Below are 22,607 nucleotides of genomic sequence, written 5' to 3' on the forward strand. Positions count from 1 at the left end.
CTATTTTGAGCCTCGACCAGCACTAGCACTAATACAAAAGCTGGTGAGCTGTGTTGCAGTAGCTCACGTCAAACAACCTTGGACACATCCTGGAAATGCCAGACAGGATGGAAAAAAGAAATGGAAAAAAATAACAACTCGCTTGCATTCAGTTACACCAAGCATGCTGAAGCTTCCTTTCTGAAGCAGAGGGAGGGGGTAGTCAGTGGGTAGATGGAGCAACCTTGAGAAAAAAGGCACAGAGGGAGGGAAAGAGAGCCGGCACAGGGTGAAAACAAAGGCATGCAATCATCTCTTTATCTTCTTCATCCTGGCACAGTCACATCATCCATGCTGCAATTTTGCCCTCTTGTTATTGTGATTCTCCAACAAGTCATTAGCTACCAAAATACCTTCTTGCCTATCTGAGCCAGAGGACCGGCAGCACTTGGCAGGTCTGAGGGAATACAGACCGGTTGCTACTTTTCCCCACATCTCTCTTTTCCATGCTCTCTCTCTCTCTCTCTCTCTCTCTCACACACACACAGTCACAGATCTAGAGATAGCAATAGGTGTTGTCACCTCCAAATGAAAAGGACACAAGATTTCACCACTCTCTAAAGCCTTGTCATACCACTGCCAGGCAAGTTGGAACAAAGAGGTGAAACTAAGGTCATGGAAAACTAGATCAGACTCAGAGCAGGATGAGAACCAATTTGACTTATTATTTTGGTGAGAAACTTAGGGAAGCATTTCCCCCCCGCTTGCCTGCCAACGTTGCTTAGGGAAGTGCTATCCATCCCTGCTTGAGAGGCTGGTAGGTATCCATGAGATGTGGATTCCAGATGCACCAGCTATTCATCCATCCTGGTTTCCCTCACAGCACAGCAGCAGCTCTTGGGCCCTTTCTCCTGGCACGAGTTCCAGAGTTCCCTGTGAGGCCAGGACGACAACTGCGCAGGTTCACATCTACCCTGGAATAAGGTCCCGTAAGGTGCTTCGTGTGCTGCAGTTCTTGTTGCAAGCCATTATTCTATGTAAGGAAGAAGATGCAGACCAGAACTGCCTGCAGATTGAATGTGCATGGAGGAAAGTCACACTGCATTGCTAATCCAGGGAGAGTGGGCTCCCATTAAGACCACATATTGTTGAACAGGCAAACGCTTTAGTGAACTGCCACTTTCGAGAACAGGCACCTTTTCTGGACCAGCAGCAGAAAGAACACTGTGGGACCCCGACCAGCCGTGGTCTTTTCTCTCTTCCTAGAGGCTGCTCAAGCCTCAGGAGAAAACACGGACCAGTAAAAGCATTTGGGGCTTAATCCTCAGTCATGTGATCAAAAGAAGGGGCCTACTTAAATTCTGCTTAAGAAACCCAACTCTGGGCAGCAATAAAACACAAAAGCCAAAAAAAGCGAAACCTGGGGCCTCAGCCATCCTTCTCTGGTCCATCCAACACCACCACCTCTGGCCTCCAACCTCGCTCTACTCCAGCGCTTGGGGGAAAGAGCGGGCGCTCTGCGCTTGCTGGATCCTGGGGAGAAGGGTCTTCCACAGGGGAGGGGCTGCTACAGAAAAGGCATGCTTCCTAGGTCCCACCTGAGGGCAGCCCTTAAGCGAAGGGGCCTGGAGCATGCCCACCCTCTCTGACCTGGTGGAAGAGGCAGACCCCCTCCGGGAGAGTGGTCCCGCAGATAACCTGGCCCCACGCTTTGCCTGAAAGTCCCTGGCAGCGCCTCCTCCCTCCCTCCCCTCCAAGTCCATATTCTGTGGCTCTGACTGATGTTTCCCAGAAAGAAGGGTCAACTAATTTTATGTCTAACTTGAAAACAAGAATAAAAAAGAGGAGATTGCAGGCCAGTTAATTAAGTCTGACTCATTAACACTCAAAACTCCAGTTCTGATTACAGCGGATTAAAAAATATGAAACGTTGCATCAGAAAGAGAATCTAACCTGCTCACGATGGGAGCTTCCTGTTCCATGCTGAGAGTTGGCGGGCTGAGCCCACAAGAGCTACAAGAGGAGGAGAAGAACTGGACTCCTCAGGGCTGAGTGATTTCCTCCTAGCCAGCTTGTTTTCCTGCAGTTAGGGTTAGGGTTAGGGTTAGGGTTAGGTCCTATGATTAAGTTCCTATGGAAGCCCGTGGAACACCTCCAGAAAAGCCTGGACCCAAACCTACCACAAATGTGCCATAAATTGCTTCTCCTTGTAAAGTCTCTTAATCTCACGAGACTGGTGTTTTACACACACACACTCGTACGCAGCTACAAATAGTTAAAAAGAATTACGGTCAAGCTGTTGTCCCTGGACTGTAACACTCCCGTCCCTCAGTGCTGGGTCTGCTGGAAGTTCCAGTCCAACGATAACAGAAGGACCAACTCCCTCCCCCACATACACACTCTGAAGGATACAAGATACAACACTAGACTGACTAGATGCCAAATATGTCATGTTTAAAAATTCCACAATGTACTCTGCCGGTGTCAGGGCTAATAAAAGGAAAATAAAAATTAAAGGGGAACTTGAAAACTCCCTCCAAGCTTCTAATTACCACACACACACAAAACTTAGGGCAAGGAAATCCAACCAGAAACTCCCAACAGGAGCAAATCTGAAATACACACAAATATGCAAAAAATTCAATCCTGCATTTGAGATGGTGCCAAGAATATTCTGGGCCAGCTTGCAGCCCATAGTAAGCTCCGCTGTGTTCATAAGCAGGCCAAATGACTCCACAGGACCGAACAGCTCCCCCCCGCCCACCCCCTAGCACTCCAGTCCCATCAGATGTCTTCAGGAAGCATCAATATTATCCTCCACAAGCAAACCCATTCCCTTGCCTGCCGGCCTGCAGCTCTTCCAGCAATATTCACTCATTTAAAAAAGAAACCAAAATTCTCTCTCTGCCATAAAAGCACAGTGTCTTTTTATTGGAGTTCACACAGAGGACTAAGGGGTTCACTTTGTAGCTCTCAGCAGACGGACGACAAGCAGAGAAGTGACTAACTCATGAAAGGAAGAGTACAAGGAGGAAGAGACAGCCCAGTAGACTGGACAGTCTTCTAAGGAGGCAGCCAGGAATCACTGTAGAGCTGGAGGCTCATCTTCGTTCCTCTTCAACCCTTCGAAAAATTGTTATCAGAAAAGCAAAGAGAGAGAGAGAGGGAGAAAGAGAAGTACCACACCCTCCATCACACCTGTGCTATCTGGCTATAATATGAGAAGGGAGGCCTCAAGTTGGTCTTCTGAAGCGCTTATCCAGAAGATCAACTCCCAAGCACGGAGTTCAGCAAGCACCGAACCAGAATACACGTCGGACGAGTTTCGGTCTGAGATAGCTGGGAAAGAACAAACAGCAACGCAGCCTCAGTTCAGCCGCCTGGCCGCAGCGTGGGCCATCCCCTGCGAGCTCTCTGTGCCCCGTCCACGGAAGCCAGCAGCAGACACTTCTTCCAGGAAGCTGGGGAAGAGAGAAAAACATCCGGGGAGAATTAGAAGAAAATGAGTAGCTTCTCCCTGGTGGGCTCCAAAGGCCAGCCTCTGGCCAAGTGAGCAGGATCTGGCCTTGGGAGTGCAGACAGGTACAGAAGTGGACAGAAGGCCACACTTTCACCTCTGGATTTTAAAAGCATCCCTGCGCCTGCCGCACCGAAGCTGAGGACCAAGAAAGGAAAGCGGGATGCTCCCAAGGGACCACAGACAAGGTGATTCCGAGCCCTTCTCCGAGCCCTTTCCCCTTGCCTGGGGATTCACCCGCCCACCTGCATGAACACCACCAGAGCCAGAGTAGAAAGCATAGCAGACTTGGGGACGGGGGGAAATGCAGTGCAGATACCACCCCCAAGTTCTGGCTGCTGATGAAAAGACGAGCGAGGAGAAACCCACAGGCTCCAGAAGTAACGTCTGGGGCCACTTTATGAAAAGAAGCCTCCGAAATAATATCCAAGACTTGTTAAGCTCAGCAATGCTCCTGCTGGAGATTTCTGATGAGAAGGGATTAGTGCTTTTGGCTTGAGAGATAGAGTTTGGTGTAGTGGTTGGGGCACCAGGCTAGAAACTGGGAGGGTATCAGCCCCAGGGAGAAGGCGGCAAGGGCAAACCACTTCCAAGGACTCATCCGGGCAGTTGCCAGGAGTCAAGACTGCCTTGAGGGCACACACACAACCGCCATCACCTTTCAGCTTCATCTTTGAAAACGGTTTTAAAGATGGTTCATGATTTATGCACTCTTAAAACCTGATTGTGCTTTTTCGCTTGAAACTCCATTAGCTGTTTGGAGCACTCTTCTTGTTTTTTATTTTACTTTGCTTATTATTTGTTAGATTTCTATCCCGCCTTTATTTTATCTCCATAAGATCAACTATGTGAGGTGGTTACACTCAGTGAGGGGAGGACCGATCCAAACTGCCCTGGTCATTTCCACGGCTGAGCCTCCCGGGCCCTCTCCCAACTTCAGCCCCTTGTTTACCCTGGCTCTGGAGAGGTGGCCAGGCATCCGACAGTTAATGAAAACAACTTGTTTTCATGCGGCTAGGAAAAAACAAATCCAAGCACGCACCTCTTCCCTTACGCCCACCAGCAGCAGCCTCACCCACCCCAGAACCCTCCCGCTTGAAACCCACTGCAGCGACGGGAGGAAAGGCTCTAGTCTGGGCCCGCGCAAAGATCGAGTCTTCGCCTGAACGTCACCCGGGGATATTTTTATTTATTCATTCACTCAGTTTACGTAGCCGCCCGCCTCAGACCAGTGGCTCTTCCCTGCCTGTCAGCTCTCCATCTAGAAGCGTTCTTGGAACATCCCACATGGATTGAGTTCATCTTCGTTGTATGTCAGCAACTTCTGGGAACTCCCTCTGAACACAGAGGACCAGAATATCGTGGCTGAGCTCCAGGAAGATCATCCGTCAGAAGGGTTTGCTCCAGTCCGCACTCCTGCACTCTTCCTCTGGTGAACATGAGAAGCACCACTCGACTTGTGCTCCAGGATGCCTTCCATTCTCTCCGGGAGAAAGCCAGGAAGTCCCTTCGCCCCCCACCGCTTTCTCCCCACCGCTCTCCCTCCTCAGGAAACGCCCCTGAACACACACCGCAGTGAGGCAAAGGCCAGGCCCTCCTGGGACGTCTGCCTCAGAGAAGACGCAGAAGCAGCAGCCTCCCCTCTAGGAGGCAGCTCTAATAACACCAGCTGCTTTTCGCCAACTTCCACACTAGGAACTGGCTCAGGGCATCAACTGTACATGGGCTGGTTGCACCACAGTGCAATTTTTCACACCCGAATCACACCTGTGATTCAAAAGCACGCCAAAGCCAAAAAGCCGCCTGCTGGGTTCTGATAGTCCAAAGGACCCGCGTTAGCATTTTCTCCATTGAGACCGGGTCACGTGAAGATAGAGAGGTGCCCACTCAGATGCTTCTTGGATCCTGTCCTGCTACAGGAGCTGGCTGTACTAGCAGGGCTATGTGGCAGGGAGGTGAACATTTCCCACACCTGTGGATTCACAGGAGTCAAGTGACTTAACCGTAAAAAAAAAAAAAAAAAACCACATTTGGGCACGCACGTGTGACTGCAGGCTCATACATGTACCTAGACCGGGAACAGACGCTGCTTCACAAGCAATGGGCTTTTGCTACTGAACTGTCACGACCTTACCTACCCCTGTTGCCTCTTATAACTTGCTGAACTAATTTCTGTCCTGAGATGTATTCCTGGTTAAGCTGGAAACTCGACAGGGTGCCCCTCTAGAGGAGGCCGATCGACTGTGTCGCAGTGCTTCCTCAAAGTGGGTGTGAAAACAGAAGCTGGTAAGATATGCACTGAGAAGAACGCTTGCTTAAACAGCATGGTTACACACTGGCAATGGTATCAGAATGAAAGAACGAGTACTGCAAGAGGACACAATGTCCGAGTCCTAGAAGGGTCAGCTAGAGAGGGCCTCCTGAGGGTCAGCCCTCCCCTGTTCAGGGAGCGTGGACTGGATGGTCGCCTTCGTGGCAGAAAAGGCCTCTTGTGCCAGCCGGATTCACACAGAGTTCAGGAGCTCCAGGGTAACAGGAGCAAACAGGACAATGCATATAAAAGTCCTGAAACCGCCAAAGGCCGAAGCCATCCCAGCTGCCTTGCCCTCGGGCAGCCTTCTTCCCCCAGAGCACGGCGAGTGACGTCGCAAGGTACTTCAGAGCAGAAAGCCTCCACTGCCTGGCCCGCTCCGCAGCAATCAAAACATCTAGCTCTCAGCGCTGGCATGGAGAAAGCAGAGAAGGGAGCAGCCGTCTCCCTCTCTCGCAACAGGAGGATCCTGAATACTAGAGATTCGGGACAGATAAAATACGAGGCCGTGAACAGACAACGCCTAGGTAAACTGGAGAACTCGCTGCCAAATGCCACTAGTTTGGAAAGCTCTAAAAGGGAATCTGACACAAAGCAAACAAGGGCCATTACCTTTGTCATTAACATCAACCAAGGCTGAAGCCTCAGCAACACACACAGATGTCTTGGTCCGGGCTGTGGTAAAAAAGCTCCAGTCTGAAGAAAATCAGGAATAATTTGGGGGCAGAAAGAGGTTCATTCACCCTCAATTAAGCTGAGAGTGCTATTAAAAAATATCAAAATCAAAAGCTAAATAGGGATGTATGAGCAGGGATGGAAGCCCAGCTAATTTGGTCACGATTTGGTCAAAATGCGGGTTAATACAGACTTGCCTTTGTAACCCATTTCCCAGAGGTCCTTAACCCTGCAGCCTAATTGAAGGACTGGGATATATTTGGTGTTTAATTAAACCGTTTTCTCCCCTTCCCATTACCTCTGTCCTTTCAGGAGCTGCAAGAAGAAACAACTCTTCAAGGGTGAGCAGAGGGACACAGTCCTTGCAAGTGGGGTGGGGGGGTCCTTGGACCAGTGCAAGTCCTACAGTGGACATTTCTACGCCCAGGCCAATGTCTGCTATTAATATATTACCGTTACAGCCCTGCTGTTGAAATCTTAAAAATAAAGGTGGTCTTTTAAAGTACTGTACCAAGGAAAGATCACAGAGGGCCACTGATTCAGTCCCCAACAGTTGGGAAACAACCCCTTTTTGAAGTCTTGGCCTAATCTTTGGTCCCCAAGATCTCCCAACAGCTTGGGATAAACGAGCATGTGAGTCCCACCTTTTAAAAAACACAAGGCAGTTCATTAGGGGCACTTCTGCAGCAAGGAAAATATCTCCTGGAGCAATTAAAGCAACCCCCTTTCACTGCACTGTTGTGGAGTGGAGCCTAACGAAGATCCAAAAGCCCACTCTTCCCTAAGCCCTCTGAGGCATTTGCCAAAAAGCAAGCATCTTCAAGGAGCTGCCCTTTTCCCAAAGGCAGCAAGAGGGAAGGAGAAACGTAAGCTTGAAAGCTTAAATAAAAAGAGGGGGGGAAATAGGGAAATGTAACTTCTTCTCAGTGGTGGCACATCTCCTCCAGAATCAAAGGAAGAACAGCTACTTCGGGATGTCTGCTTGCCATCCTATTTGTGGGGCACCAAACCCATTGGGAAAATGCTGAATCAGTCTTTCCCCTCCAGGAACTCTCTAGAGAAGTCAGCTACAACCCCCACCAACCCCCTTCCACAGGATGTGGCATGATGCTTCTGGAAGTTGGTTGGGAAAATCAGGATGAAACACATCACAATCTCTTCTTAGAATTGGCTCCATGCACCAGAAGGCTTAGTCAGTCCACGACTGAACGTGGAGCAAAATTATTCTTGTGCTCCTGTTCAGCTTCGTGCCCTTGCATCCCTCCCTGAAGATTTATTTGGGACAGTGAAAACTAGAGCCCTGCCAGTATTCCGTTATTATGGAAAAGAAAAGATACATCACTGAAAACAATGGGACGGCTCTGCCTCCAGGTTCAACTCACCTTCTTGTGTTATGCAGAGTCGTCCCACCCAGCACGATCCGGACACCAGGGGTGGTGCGATTCAGGTTGTAAACAGTCAGCGCCTCCTCATAAGTTGCCCCACCAATAATGAATACGATGATATCTTGTGGCCTGCAAAGAACGTGGACAGAGCGCTTGGAAAAGGGCAGACGAGAGACACAACCATTAGCTGGAGAGCAGCAACCGGGCCTGATAAACTCCTCTGGAAGAGTGCTGGGCCTGGAAAAGCTACCCCTCTGGCATTCCCATTCCGTACGCCACCGATCACAGCTACAGGTCTTCTTGCCCCGTATCGTCTAGTGTTGTTGCTCTATAGCCCCTTCTGAAGAATACTTGGCAAATGCTGGTCATTTAGGGCCGATTCAAGCTTTATCCCAAATGCAACATATATACACTTCCAAGCAAAGTTGTCTTTGGGAAACTTAATGTTGTGAAATTAGATAATTCTAGTTCTGTCAGCTATTTTAACAACTCCATTGTTATAGCTCCTAATGGTCCATTAATTGTGGGGAAAACTTCTGCCAGTTTATTCCATAACCTTGGTATTTCAATTCTCAAGAACCAATAATTTTACAAACTTTTCCAGTTCCTTCTGAGCTCCACTAGTGTAATTTGGATTTGCCACATCAATAAGCAACATTTACTTTTCTTCAACTCCTATGATGACTGGCATATTGTGCTCTAGATGTGGGTCTATCTGAATTTGGAAATCCCATAAATTGTTTATGTGGGCACTCTGGAGCACTTTTTAATGGTCGTACCGATACTTTAGAGCATTTTTGGCATAAATTCCAATGTATTATTTTTGCCATTCGTGATCCTGTCTTGTCTTATGGACTGTCTTTGCTACAGCTGCTGATTAGATGGTCAACAGCCTCGTCTTTCTCTCTACAAAACCCACATTTGCTGTTGTTTCCCATTTTTTTCATTTCCATGGCACTTCTTGCTGAGCTTGTTCTTGTGCTGCACATATTAAGCCTTCTGTTTCCTTCTTTAATGGATCCAATCATGTTACTGTTACTGCTATTGTTTTCACACTCAGAGATGCCTGATTAGTTTCCAGGGAGAACCAGATGTCCTAGAGAACTAGTTTCAGAGCTCTGCAGAAAAGGGCCAGTCTGGCAGAGCCCCCTCTCCCTCTCTTTCCTTGGCTTGTTCCCCTCTCTCTGTTGCTAAGGTGGGTCATCCCTGGCAACTGTTCCTAGTGGATCCAGTGCTTTGCACAAAGTTGATCAAAAGGACCCCCGGGGGGTTTCAAGCAGAACTGATTCTCTGTTAATAGGAAGAGATTCAAGAACACAACTCACTGGGTGGCTTCCTTGCGGACAGCTTGTGCGAGTGGAAGAAGAGTGGAGAGCAAAGAGCTGCTCGAAATGAGACCGTAACAAAGAAATGGGGCAACGTAACTGCAGAAACACTTGGAAGAGCAAGATCCACAGTAAGAAGTGCAAGGCTTTCCCATTAGAAAGCAACCCTCACAGGTTCGTCAGTTCTAATCTGGAAGAAATAATGACATCCAGCCTTCCCACAAGTCTTCAAGACGACACCAATATACTTAGCCATGGTGGGGAGTTGCAACATGGAGGCCTAACAGTTTAACAATGGGCGGGATCTGCACAGCAGTCTAAACCTAAGTTACTCAGCACTCTTTCGCGCTGCGGCTTGGGAAAGGAAGAGGAGGAAAAAAATAACGTACTTGAAATAACAGATGGTGTCAGCTTCCCTCAAGTTCACCCCTCCATAGGTACTGGACTACCATTCCTATCTCATCAACACACTGGCCGAGTAACAACGGGAGTTTTAGTCCAGCACGTTTGGAGGATGGCCAGTTGGGGAAACCCATGCAACTATTCCGAGATGGCCACCAAAGCAAGCATGGCTTTAATAAAGGAAGACAGAGCAAGATCAGAACAACCCAAAAGCTTCACAGCAGAAGGACAGGGGCTGGCTTTTCTCTGCAGCAGGTGGGCACGCCCAGACTGCAAGAGGAACTCCCGCCCTAGCCCAGAGAGCGCCAGGGCCGCTGGAGTTGTCCGCAGGGAGGGAAAGAGTGGTCTCTCCACGCTCCTGCGGAAACACAGGCAGCGGGGGGGCAGCTGCCCCTGAGAACTGGGGCAACTGGGTCTGAGGACAAAAAAAACAAGCTGAGGCTACATAAAAAAAGAAGAAAGCAGAGCAGAGCAAGCCTTTCATGTACCAGGTTAAAGGAGAGGAACTGTGTGAAAACATCCAAGAAGTTCACTCTGAGCACAACTACTCTTGCCCTACATTACGTACAAAAACGCTTTCAGTAGGAGAAAAACCAGTTCTCCTCACAATTTGCACCACATATACAGGCTGCAGAAATCAAATTCCTTTCTCAAAATAGACTTCCCAGCATTGCAGCCATCTGTCAATCAAGCCAACGCTACCTGCTGGAACAGCTAGGCTGCAAAGGGCCAGAAGCTGACACCCCACCAACGTCGGCCCAGAACAGAAGCGCTGCTTTTTCTCGCTTGCGACAGATCAGTGTCGTGATGACTGGCAAGCAGTTTCCAGGAGACCGGAAGGAAGAAAAGTGTTGTGTTTTGTTATGAGAAAAACAGTAACAATAGTTTTACCACATTATAAAAGTGCAGTTTTATACTGCTCCTTTCTGCATTCCTAACTCAGCTCATGAGTTAGGGTTAACTTCCTAACTCAGCATCAACTCAGCTGGTAAATGGAACAGAACTCACCAGCCTGAGCGCCCCTGGTGCATCACAAGGGCCTCTCCACAGAGTTTTGTCGTTCTTTTAACTGGATGGAAGAAAGGACATAGCGTGGCAGCCTTCTGAGCATCAAGAACAAGAGCCCCATGCCTCTGAACCTCCTGCCTCAAACCCTAACTAAGCTGGACTCATCCATCCAAGATAACACCCATCCTCCTTGGCCAACCAGGCCTCTCTGAGCTTATTTGATTAAGGCTTCCCTCATACCAAGACAGACAGGGAGGAGAAATGGGCACTGTAGCCCTCCACATCTAGAAAGTGCCTAGTTAGGGAAGATTTAATTATTCAGATTTACCCCTCACTCTACGACTTCATGGCCATTATGGCAGTTTCCAGCAACAGCATCTCAGTGAAGGGAGTGTTAACATTCATGTTAAAATAACCTCAACGTCCACTGCAAATGCCAAAGTCATCATTAGCCGCCCTATAACATTTATCCCTCTGGAGCTCTGAGGAAAAGCTCCCCCCGCTCCCCGCAACTCCTGATGTCCGGTTACCTGTCGCGTAGGCTGCTGGGGCCCAGATACGGGTACTGGTTGTCTTTCAGTTTACCCTTGATGAGCTGATCCAGGGTCTCATGCAATAAAGGCTGGTGCTGCGTGTACACATTCTCAACCCCCTAATCAGAAATAAAAGGAAGCGTTTATTTCTGAAGAAACGTTTAGAAGGTCAAGAGAGAATTCAGCCCCTATCGCATGCTGTTTATGAAACTTACTGTATTTTTGCATTCTTCATACACAAACATAATCCTTCTTTGCAGTATGTTTATTGCATATGAATCCGTTTTACTTGGCCCTTTCGTAAACCACCTCCGTGCAGAGTAAGAACACAACTATAGCTGTAACGTGGATGTAGCTAAGAATAATGGAAACGAAAAATACCTTCAGCCCTTTGAAAAACTGTTTGGTGATGGCCACGGCATCCTTTGGGCTGAAGAGATCGCTTGACTGAACCCGTTTCCCTCCATATTCTGTAATGGCAGGCACCAGCTATCCAAAAAGGGGAGAAAGAGAACACCTCTGAGACTTCCGCAAAGCTGGAATACTGCCCTACTCACACTCCCTCCGTTTGAGGGGGCTGATTTCTAAAGAAAAATACAGAACGCGCTAAAAGGTGAGATGTGCCTCTTCCACTTCCCGGGTTTGTGCTCAGCAAACACCGCTGGACAGTCTGCCGGCCGGCCCGCCCGCAGGTTTCCACGTGGATTTCAAGAAGCTGCTGGCTTTCAGCCAAACCTAGAACCATCAAATCCAGAAAGCGAAATTAAACCGCTGAGCTCCCCAGAAGGGTGAGCTTCCTCCGCGAGGCCGCTTACCTTGCGAAGCCTCTCAGAAACCCCTCGGTTCTTGAGATCCACCATGAGCCCCGGAAGGCTGTTGCTGCTGTGGCGCTCGTAATGGAGGGCATAGAGCATCACCAGCCGGACAGCATCCAGCTCAGCCACTCGGGGGTTCTGCAAGAGCCGCCGAATGCTCTACGGAGAGAGAACAGCGCCGCTCTCAGGACTGCAGCAGTACCTTGAGCAGAGCAGTGACGCCGTGCCTCAGGAAGAAAAGTAAAAGGCATGGCCGCCATGCCATTCCCCAAGCAACCGAGAGACGTAGCCTGCCCTTCCTTTGCCAAAGAGACGAGCCTCCTCCCCTTGACAACGAAAGAGCAGAAGAGGCGGCGGCAGATTCCCCTCAAAAGAGTCCGTCCTCACAAAACAAGTCCTTTATTTAAAAGAAGCTGCTTCCTACAACACCCCGGGGTTGCAGAATTCAGAGAAGATTGCTTTCCTAACGGCCTCCCGACGAGTTCTGGGCCTTCCGTCAATTAAAAGTTGGCCTGAATGCCATGGCCACAATTCCTTTTCCTCACCCAGTCGACGGAGGGCTAAAAAACAGGCTCCACCGATAGGATAGGAAAGGAAGCGGCCTTATCAACACCCAGTAAAAATTAAGCCTAAATAGAACAGGGACATCCGTTTGGGAGCGGGAGGGCCAAGCACGCTCTCTATACAGTTAAAAACCTAAGGATGCAGAGACTGAAGGCTCATCTCCTACTGAACCACAGTTCGCTCAGATTTGTTGACTGAACCACTATCAGCTGGGTTCGCTCACCACTAATTCACAAATGATGGTTATCAGCATGCACATAAGATCCTAAGATAGAAGTTAAACCACCTTAGGGCTTAACTGTAAATATGAAAAAGCCTATTCTGGCTTGTTTATGCCATGGTCAATACATCTTGGCTTACCATGACGAGGAACACGCTCATTTCCCTTACAGGGTCGGGAGCATTAAGTGCTGGAAGCTTGAAAGTAGCAACGTGGGAGTATCAAGTCTTACTTTTCCCCACTGGGGCAGCTGCACTGGCACGCCCTTTCATGTGCAGGAGCAGGGCCCCGGGAGGTACCTGTAGAGCACCGGAGTGGTCATTCTGGCAGGCCAGTTCCTGCTCTGCCTCGGACACCTCCAACAAGTTCCTCTCGCTCACCAGCCTCGAGAGCTCCCCCACTACCGTCACGTGTTTGGAGACGGTGCCAGACATCTTCTTGAACTGGGGATAGTTCTCCACAAAGGCCTGGAAGGGGAAGGGAGAACTTTATGTAAGGCTCCTTGCCTGGGCCACCCCAGGGCTGGTCAGGCAGAGAAAGGTCAGGGAGCTCTTGTATATAAAGCAGGCTTCCCCCCCGAGCTGCAGCCTCCTTGACACTCAAGAGTGCCCCAAATTGCACAGCTGCAAGCAGCTGTCTACCCAATGCCCACAGCTGAGCCAGCAGTGGGTAAACTGCCTGGGGAGAACATCCCTCCTACTCCCCCCCCCCACACTTAACCTTCATGTCTGCAATCGATTCTAGTTTCTGCTGCTCTTTGGGTTTTTTCTTCTGGAAGTCCTCCATCAGGTTCTTGATATTGCTGCCAATTTCCGCAAAGTTCAGGTACATGTTCTAAGGAGAGGCGAAGGGACAATCTGAAGAAGGGGAGGGGGATTCCAAAGCACCAGCCCCCTACAAGTTTGGAAAAGTTCCACGAAGTGCCCAGGTTCAGCGAGAGCCCAACCCATCATCAACCCTGGCTGCCACAAAGGAGCATCAAAGCATCACATTATGTCAGCTGGCTCTCAGGAGAAGTTGGGCTGCATGCTTCTCAATACAATCCCAATATCAGAACAGCAAGGCAGGGCACACTGGAGGTGGCTAATTGAAAGTGCTTTCTGTGCAGCCACATGTGTTACATTTGTATGTTGGAGGGACCTGACATTTGGTCAAACCTGGCTGGCTCTACACATCACAATAAGCCATGGTTTGTTGATTAAATCGCAACTGGCTGGGTTCAAGCTCCAACCGAACCATATTAACCATATTAAGCCACATTAAATTCCAACAAAACCATATTAAGGCTTAGGGCGACGCATGAATCCAATTATTGGTTTGAATAGTCCAGGGTCCAACCCACGACCCTGGCAGAGCCAGTAATCCAAGTTTTAATCCAAAAACTCGGCTGGAGGCAGGGGAAAGAGAATGCCACGCTCTGTGGCAGAACTGGAATCCGAAATCTGAAATGCAGATTTGCAGCCCAACTTCTTACATTGGCATAAAACTCATCATTCTCAGCAGACAAGACCACCTCCCGGAGGTCCTTACTTATGCCCGGGACCCGCGCAAGGTCAATGCGATTGTTGTTAATTCCCAGCAGCTCATGAACCATGGCTTGGTACGTCCACTAGACAGAGAGGGAGAAAGTGGAGAGATGGCAAAGTCATTTCTCTTGTGGTGCCACTGAAGAAGAAGAGAACCCCTCTTGCCCTGAAGACTCCAACCGTGATGGCACAGCCGATCCTTCAGAGCCTCCGCAGCCCCAAGGCAGCCACTCACCTGGTTCAGAAGTGGAGTGATGGCATCGTCCGAGCGGTCCAGGAGCAGCAGCAGAGGAGGGACTTCAGTGCGACGGAAGTCAAAGAGTTCGTATTCTTTCGTGATCACTTGCTGTTTGGGGAAAAGAAGCTCCTCTGTTAAAGGGAGATGGAGAGCAGCGTCTCCATCCTACGCAGCTATTCTACGACGCCATACCAGAAGCACAGAGATTGGCCCAAAGTGGCTCCTCCAGTCAGTCTCAGCCCCCTGCTCTTAGATTTAAGCAAAGCCCCTTCCTTGCCGGACCTGTAGCTAGGCTTTCTTTCTCGAAGCAAGAAGGGTAGCAGAGCGGCCAGGAGGTTGAGCTAAGAGCCACCCTATTTCTTGTTCTTGTGCCAAGAGAAACACCCAACCTCAAGCCAACAGACTCCTAGTGAAAAGAGGCACTACCAGAAAAGAGAACTACCAGATGTACAAGCTGGGCTTCGAAGAGGCGGAGGAACTAGAGATCAAACTGCCAACATTCGCTGGATCATGGAGAAACCACGAGAGTTCCAGAAAAACATCCACTTCTGCTTCATTGACTATGCAAAAGCCTTTGACTGTGTGGATCACAACAAACTGTGGCAAATTCTTAAAGAGATGGGGGTACCAGGCCACCTTACTTGTCTCCTAAGAAATCTGTATGCGGGCCAAGAAGCAACAGTTAGAACCAGTCACGGAACAACCGATTGGCTCAAAATAGGGAAAGGAGTACGACAAGGCTGTATATTGTTACCGTGCTTATTTAACTTATACACAGAGTACATCATGGGAAATGCCGGGCTGGAAGAATCACAAGCTGGAAGTAATATTGCAGGGAGAAATATCAACAACCTCAGATATGCAGACGATACCACCCTAATGGCAGAAAGTGAAGAAGAACTAAAGATGAGGGTGAAAGAGGAGAGTGCAAAATCTGGCTTGAAACTCAACATTAAAAAAAACTAAGGTCATGGCATCCGGATCCATCAATTCCTGGCAAATAGAAGGGGCAGAAATGGAAGCAGTAACAGACTTCATTTATTTGGGCTCCAAGATCACCGCAGACGGAGACTGCAGCCATGAAATTAAAAGACGCTTGCTCCTCGGGAGAAAAGCTATGGCAAACCTGGACAGCATATTAAAAAGCAGAGACGTCACCTTGCCGACAAAGATCCGCATAATCAAAGCTATGTTTTTTCCAATAGCAATGTATGGCTGTGAGAGCTGGACCATAAGGAAGGCTGAGCGTCGAAGAACTGATGTCTTTGAACTGTGGTGCTGGAGAAGACTCTTAGGAGTCCCTTGGACTGCCAGGAGGTCAAACCAGTCAATCCTAAAGGAAATCAACCCTGACTGCTCATTGGAAGGATTGATAATGAAGCCCAAGCTCAGATACTTTGGCCACCTAATGCGAAGAGAGGACTCTTTGGAAAAGACCCTGATGCTGGGAAAGATGGAAGGCAAAAGGAGAAAGGAAGAGATGGTTAGATAGCATCACCGAAGCAATGAACATGAAATTGAGCAAACTCCGGGAGGCAGTGAAAGACAGGAAGGCCTGGCGTGATGCGGTTCATGGGGTCACGAAGAGTCGGACACGACTTAACGACTGAACAACAAGAACAAATCTGTACACAAGCCTCACACGGAGACTTTCCAGAGGAAGCACAGAATATAAATACTTTAAAAACATAGAAAGAAGCTGTGTGAATGCCAGAGGCTTTTGGATCTCCTAAATATGAAGATTATAAAACTATACCTTGACGCCTTCAGCAAGCCTCTTAGCCAAGTCAGAAGAGAGCTGGTAACGAATCATAGGGCACTTCTTCAGGGACAGAAGCAAGGCAGTGAGGCCCTGAGTAGTCCTGGACAACTGTGTTTGGTCCCAGCTGCGGCCCTAGAAATAGAAAAGGGGAGAGATTTGCAAAAGGTCTACCCTGAAGCTGCCTAGGCTTGGCCCCAAACAAGTATCTGCTCAAAGCAGGAAAAGAATGGATGGGCTATGAAAAAAGGGCCCCATCCTTGCTTGAAACTGCCAATAATGGGATGTCAAGTTCTAGGAGAGGTTAGTTTCCCGGGTTCTGAGGAACTTTGGCTCTTTAAGAACAGACCAGATGGACCTCAGTCAAACAGAAGTCAGTATTCCAGGCATTTTTGCCCTTCCAAGCCTAAACACCAGTCTTTCTGCCTGTGTCATCCATGGAAGCCCTTCTCCAGATCCCTTTTGCAAAACAAGGCTGGTTGCAATTTGGAAGCGAATTCTCACCCACCACGGAAAACTCCCTTTGGCTCAATTTCAGCTATCAGGTTGTCACTCTGCTCTTTGATTTAAGCTTTAAGTAAAGACAGCGACGATGCAAGCTTTTGACTTCTAAAACAAAACTTCCTAAATCTACCTGTGACAGATTGACAAGATTGCAGTGCATACAAAAAGGGCATTTAGGCTACAAGCACGGAAGGGAGCCTCCTACATGACATTGCTATATTTAGTAACATTTTTGGTTACTGAAGAGTAAAAGTCACAAGACTGCTCCAGTAAAGCCCATTGTCACGTAAACAGAATTGCCCCATATTCCCACTGAAGAAAAAGAAAATCTATCACCCATGCATATGTCTTAAAATATTTTAAAATATCTAAGAGCCCCAAAAGCTAAAAACGGCAGAATGCCACCTAATGTCTTTAGGAAGTGCAATTTTCAGCAAGCTCTCATTATCTTTCTGCCCAGCCAGCCCAGAAGAATTATGCATCAACACAAGAAAGATGGTGGCAGTAAAAGTTCTCTCCCCCACTCTCAAACGCACAACCCTGCTCCACCATGACAACCTTACCTGGCAGCAGACAGGGATGTTGAGAGAAAATACATGTGGATTCACAGCAATGTAATCTCCATAGAATTCCTACCAAAAGAAAAGTAGAAACAATCCAGTGCCATGCTACAGCAATATTAGCATACTGACCGTGTGACCGGCCAAGTCCCTGGGAGCAGGTAGCTATAGGCCTGGCTTTCTGGACACCCAGCAATTTTGTTTAAAAAACCTTTGTCCAGTTGTGGGCTTGGCTTTGGAAAAATTGTTCTCTGCTTCTAAAACATTTCCTTGATCTCCGAAAGTGAGCATGGCGTCTGGGCAGCAGGATTCCAGGGCAGCACATACCTGCACTTCAGCTACCACTTCCTGCTCGTCAGCTTCCGCCAAAGACTTGACATCACTCTTGCTGATCACATTGCTGAAATCTGAAACGAGGGCCGTAGGACAGCTTGATAAGCAGCCAGTAGGGAATAAGAGTCTTTTGAAAACTTACCAAAATATTGCAGGGCAAAAGGAAGGATGAAGACGGGGATGAGTGCGGGCAAAAAGCAGGAACTGTTTCCTAGTCCTACTTACAAGCACTGGCATCTAATCTGGACTTTGGCACTAGTTGCCACCCTTCCCCATTCAGCTCCTGCTTGGCAAAAGCAGGTCACCTGGCCTGGAGTCTGCAGACATAATGCATCAGTAACCCATCCCACAAGCAATCATCACAAGTCAAAATCAGATCATAGGTATTCTTGTCATTTGTATATCTATCTAACTATCTATCTATCTCCTTTTATAGTTACCTTATTTACTTACTTATAATATTTGTAAACCACCCTATCCATAGACTCTGAGCACGAAGAAGAATGAAGCAATTAACTGCAGTAGTAGTAGTAGTAGTAATAATAATAATAATAATAAAAAAAAGAACTACATATTCCGAAGGCACAGTGCAGTATTAGAGGTTTTACAGCCTTGAGGAATGCAAACAGAGAAGGGCCTGAACAGAGCTCCAGGGAAGCGTATTCCAGAGCATGGGGATTACTGTGGAAAGGTGTTCTGTCTAGCCCATGTCTTTCCCGCGGGCGGGGGTGGGCGGGTGCCACGCTCAGCAGGCCTTCCCTGCATTTTCAGATAGCATTGTGTTTTCAGGAGCAATCTATGATACATCTTAACCTTCTGCACCCAGACCGAAAACCACTGGCCGGATCAGGGTGGCCACTTAAGCCAAGAGTGACTCCTAGAGGCCAAGCTTTGGGTCCTTGTTGCTTGCTCAGGATGGGCAGTTCGAGTGTGTCATGTAATAGCAATTTATCCATTCATCCAAGAGGTGTACAGCCTGCGTTTCTCACATACAGAAAGTCTAATCTGGGCTAACAAAAGCCAACTGAAGTTCAAATTAAGAAAAAACAGAGCAAAAAACGGTATAGTATCAAGACTACGGTTTAATACATTTAATCAGATTATAAGTGCAGTGGGTTGTAAAACACCAAGAAAGCCAAAAGCAAATTAACGCGCAGCGAGGCTAGTTAAATACCAGATGCCCTTCTGCAGAGCCGAAAGCTACTCATGCCAGGCGGTGGGGGGGGAGAGTCCAGGGTGGCAACGTGGCTTCACCGCCTACCTGCCACCTGTCTCATCTCCCCCAGGCCAGCCAGGAAGGCCAACGGGGGCGAGACTGGAAGGGGGGAAGACCCGCAACGCGTCCTGGCTTCCCCACAGCAGGCTCGGTCAGGACTCCTGGCCCCAGCAGAAGCGGCCCCGGCGACCTGTACACGTAAGCCCCGTTCCGTCCCGCCATCCCCCGTTAGCCACGAGACCAAAATACTGAGGGAAACGCGGGCAAAGCCCCGCCGTACTCACAAACAAAATAAGAGCTGTACTTGGGTCTCCGCAACTCTTGGATGAGATACTCGACGTTTTCCTGGCCGAGAAGCAAATCCAAAGAGGACAAAGTGGAGAGATCCGCAAACTAACGGCAGGCCAGCTAGGGAAGCTGGCGGCTGGTTCTACCCGGAGAAAAGGGATCCAGGGCACCACGTATCCCTCCCCTCGAGGGGCATCGCCACGGCGCGGGCGCGAGCGGGAGCGGGCGCCGATGAGCAGGGCGGCAGGGGCCAGGGGCCAGGGGCCGCCGCCGCCCGAGAAGGCAGGCCCGGCCCTCTTTCCAGGGCCCGCGCCAGCCCGTTCGCGGCCGCGGGGCGGGGCGGGGCGGGGCTCACCTTCGTGGGCCGCAGGAAGCAGAGGGCCTTCAGGTGCTTCATGCTCTCCCGGCCGGCGGAATCGATGCGCTCGAGGAGGTAGACCTCCTTCTGCAGAATCTCCGACCGCGTGTACGCCATGCTCACGACGCCGGTCTAGCGCGAAGGCAGAGGCGTCACGCCCTTCCCCGCCTGCTCGGCCTGCGCCCCCCCGCCCCCTCCCCCTCTCGCGCAGCTCACCGTCTCTCTGTCCATCAGCAGGACCTTCATGCCCGCCCCGCTGTCGCCGATCATCCTGGAGACGTACTGCTTCACCGCCAGCACCACGTTCATCCTGCCGGCCTCCGCCGGGGCGGCCCGGGCTCGCCCCGCTCTTCCTCTCGCGGCGAAGCGGCCGAACTTAACTTCCTGCCGCCCCCTCGCAGCCCTGGGAACTGTAGTTTTGCGCCGCCGCCGCCGCGGCTCAAACTACAAGCCCCAGGAGCCTGCTCGCCGGGGCCGCCTCCAGCCAGCAGGTGGGGCCGCGCCTGCGCTCGGACGCTCTCGCTGCGGGTCTGGAGCGGCGGCCGGGCGGGCGGGCGGGCGGGAGCCGCGTGCGCAGGCGCGCGCTTCCTCGGCCTTTGGCTCTGCGGTGCGCGCGCGGCCGCGATCCCGGGGAGGCGGCGCCGTCCTCCGAGCTCCAGAGCCCCCGGGGAGAGGGCGCCTCGGGCCAGAGAAGCGAAGCGGCCCGGCCCGGCCCCCCTCCCCTCCCCGGGACTGCAGCCTCCCTGGAAACGCGCGCGCGCCTCTTTCCCCTTAAGCTTCGCCGAGGCTTCCCGAGGCCGCCTCCGTGCCCCGCCGGGCGGCCGGACTTCGCGGTGCTGCTGAGACGACCCCTAAGCAGCTCCTCGGGCCGCCGCGGTTGGGCGTCCCGTGCGGCAACGCGGAGCCGCGAGGAGCCCGGCTGCACTCGTTCGCAGCCAGGTCCCCGCGCTGCGGCTTGTCTGCGCGAGGAACGGGCCGCCGCGCAGGTTGTGCAGGCGAAAGGGTGGGCGCGAGAGGCTCTCCGGGACCCGCCGCCCGCTTCTGCCCTGGGCCCCTCAGGCGCTTCCTGCCTCAAACGGCCCTCGCCTTCAGGGGTGCCAGAGACCAGCGTCTAAGGTGGCAGAGCCGGTGGGGCAACATCCAGGTGGCCGGCGGTACCCGGGACAGCTCCCTTTGGAAGGCAGCCAGCCAGCCAGCCAGCCAGCCAGGGGATTGGGGGGGGGCTGAAACGGGGCTTCAGCAAGAGGAAGGTGCCGCTTCAGGGCTGGATGGCCAGCTCTGCCTCCCCGGGAGGGCCTTAGTGGCTTAGGAGCAGCTGCCGGCGGACCGGGCTCTGCGGGGCTCCTGGGATCCTTAGGGAGCCCTGCAAAGCGTTTGGGTGTCTTGGACTTCCTTTCCGGTCCTCGCGGGCCAAGGGTCAGCCCAGGGACCGCATAAAAGTGGCCGCAACCGACGTCTCAGAGGAACGGGCAACGCCACCAGACGTTTAGCGTGCCCGTGGCCAGAGCGCTGGCCAGGTGGGCCTGCTCCTTTGGGGACGGGGCAACTCTGGCAGCAGTGCCGGCCGAGCAAGCAAGGAGCCAAGTGACCCCGGGCCCCCTCGGCGCGCACGGGTCCGAGGTCCTGCCGCTTTCCTCTCCTCGCTGGCCGCGAGCCCGCTCAGCCCTCAACTGGGAAAAGGAGGGAGTCTGGAGCAGGGGCTCCCTTGGGCTTGGGAGAACGAGCTAGGCCGAGCCGAGCCGGGCGGTGCTAACCGAAGGAGACCCAGGTGGAATTGGCCTCAGCCGGCTTCCCTCCACACCGGATTCGTGGCTTGGTTTTATTTTCCACAGACAAGCTGCCGTTCCGCTGCTTTGCTGCTGTTGATGCGCAGGAGAAGGAAGGGAATGAGCCCTCGTGGGCTGCTGCGTGTGGTTCAGCCACACGGCTGCTCCTAAGCCCACCACGTGTCTAGAAACTCTTCTGCAAATACTCAGTGCTTTTTGGCCAGAAAGAAATACTGCTGTGAACAGTATTTCCTGGGGGGGGGGGATCCATCCCTTGGGGGCAGTCTCAGGAAGAGCCTGGCTTCTCCCCCCCCGCCCCCTGCCCGAGGGCCCCAGAGAGGCAGCATCAGTTTGGAGCCTTTCACTCCTCCTGCTTATCCTTCTTACTGGGCCCCTCCGCTCAGCCTCACGGCCACAAGCGCGGCTGCAAGATTCCCTACCCTGCTAGCATCGAAACCCTTTTCTGGTCTGTTCGTGGTGCAGAGCTTCTGGGGGAGAGACCCCATAGAAGATGATTCGCACATTAATACTGTGGCTTCTCCCTTACTTTCAGTGGAAGACCCATGGTTCCCAGCGCACAAACCCCCCCCCCCCCAGATTCCACTCCCCAGTGGTATTTCCAAGCGGAAATCCACCCTGGCTTCATACCCTGGAGGAGCCCTTGGACGAGGATCAGCAGAAGAGTTGCTGACATTCCCGGGAGTTCAAGGTGGCAAAGATTCAGCTGCAGCCTCCCTGGAATTGGTGGAGTGCCCAAACGACAGTTGGAATTGCTCTTACCAGCCTGGAAGGACATTGTCTAAATGCCCTAGTCCTGCTGCTGGTGCCAAAAGAAAGATTACATTGCTTTTAGGTGAGAATCTACGGAAGAGCAAAAGAAAGAAGAAATTACTCCAACAGCCTTTTTGACAGTCTACGTTTCCCCATAAACCATGACTTTTATTTTTTAAAACATGTCCCTTAATTTAGGTGTGGATATTTAAACGCAACACAATATATACTTGTACCCCAACATACCCCTCTCTCTTTTGTCCCTGGGACAAGTATCTGGTCAGGTACACACCAGTCCTGCTGCCTCACCCACAACAAACAACTCTTTTCCTATTGATCTGTGTAAACAGCTGATAGGCTGCAAACAAGACTTTCTCACCCCCCCCAGCTGCCTTTTGCACAAACATTGCATCAGAAACAAAAACCCAGCATTTAATTTTTAAAAAGCCAAGAAAACAAAATTTGGGCCAATCTCACAGGGCAACCAGCCTTGCACAGGCTCTCCTTTCTTTGCTGGACTTTTCTGTGTCCGCAGAGATGACAAACAGTCTTTT

General features: G+C 50.9%; 1 protein-coding gene across 2 annotated transcripts; it reads right to left on the reverse strand.

The window, feature by feature from the left end:
* Positions 1-2,884: 2,884 nt before the first annotated feature.
* VPS45 (vacuolar protein sorting 45 homolog) lies at positions 2,885-19,962 on the reverse strand. 2 transcript variants are annotated; one of them, XM_007429072.4, is made up of 15 exons: positions 19,733-19,962; positions 19,514-19,648; positions 19,155-19,215; positions 17,649-17,728; positions 17,325-17,393; positions 16,255-16,392; positions 14,496-14,606; positions 14,209-14,343; positions 13,455-13,568; positions 13,034-13,201; positions 11,951-12,109; positions 11,517-11,624; positions 11,133-11,254; positions 7,865-7,996; positions 2,885-3,440 (listed from the first exon to the last, which is right to left on the reverse strand). In XM_007429072.4, exons 1-15 carry the CDS (start codon positions 19,823-19,825, stop codon positions 3,347-3,349), a joined length of 1,719 nt encoding a protein of 572 aa, XP_007429134.2. In that variant the 5' UTR covers positions 19,826-19,962; the 3' UTR covers positions 2,885-3,346. The 2 variants fall into 2 exon arrangements, with proteins under 2 accessions (XP_007429134.2, XP_025022963.2); XM_025167195.2 differs by lacking the exon at positions 2,885-3,440 and adding an exon at positions 3,447-6,283.
* Between the last annotated feature and the right edge of the window lie 2,645 nt (positions 19,963-22,607).

The sequence above is a fragment of the Python bivittatus genome, unplaced genomic scaffold (genome assembly GCF_059951505.1).
Source record: "Python bivittatus isolate LINGU-HERP-01145 unplaced genomic scaffold, Pbiv_v1 ctg000180_np1212, whole genome shotgun sequence".
Taxonomy (NCBI): domain Eukaryota; kingdom Metazoa; phylum Chordata; class Lepidosauria; order Squamata; family Pythonidae; genus Python; species Python bivittatus.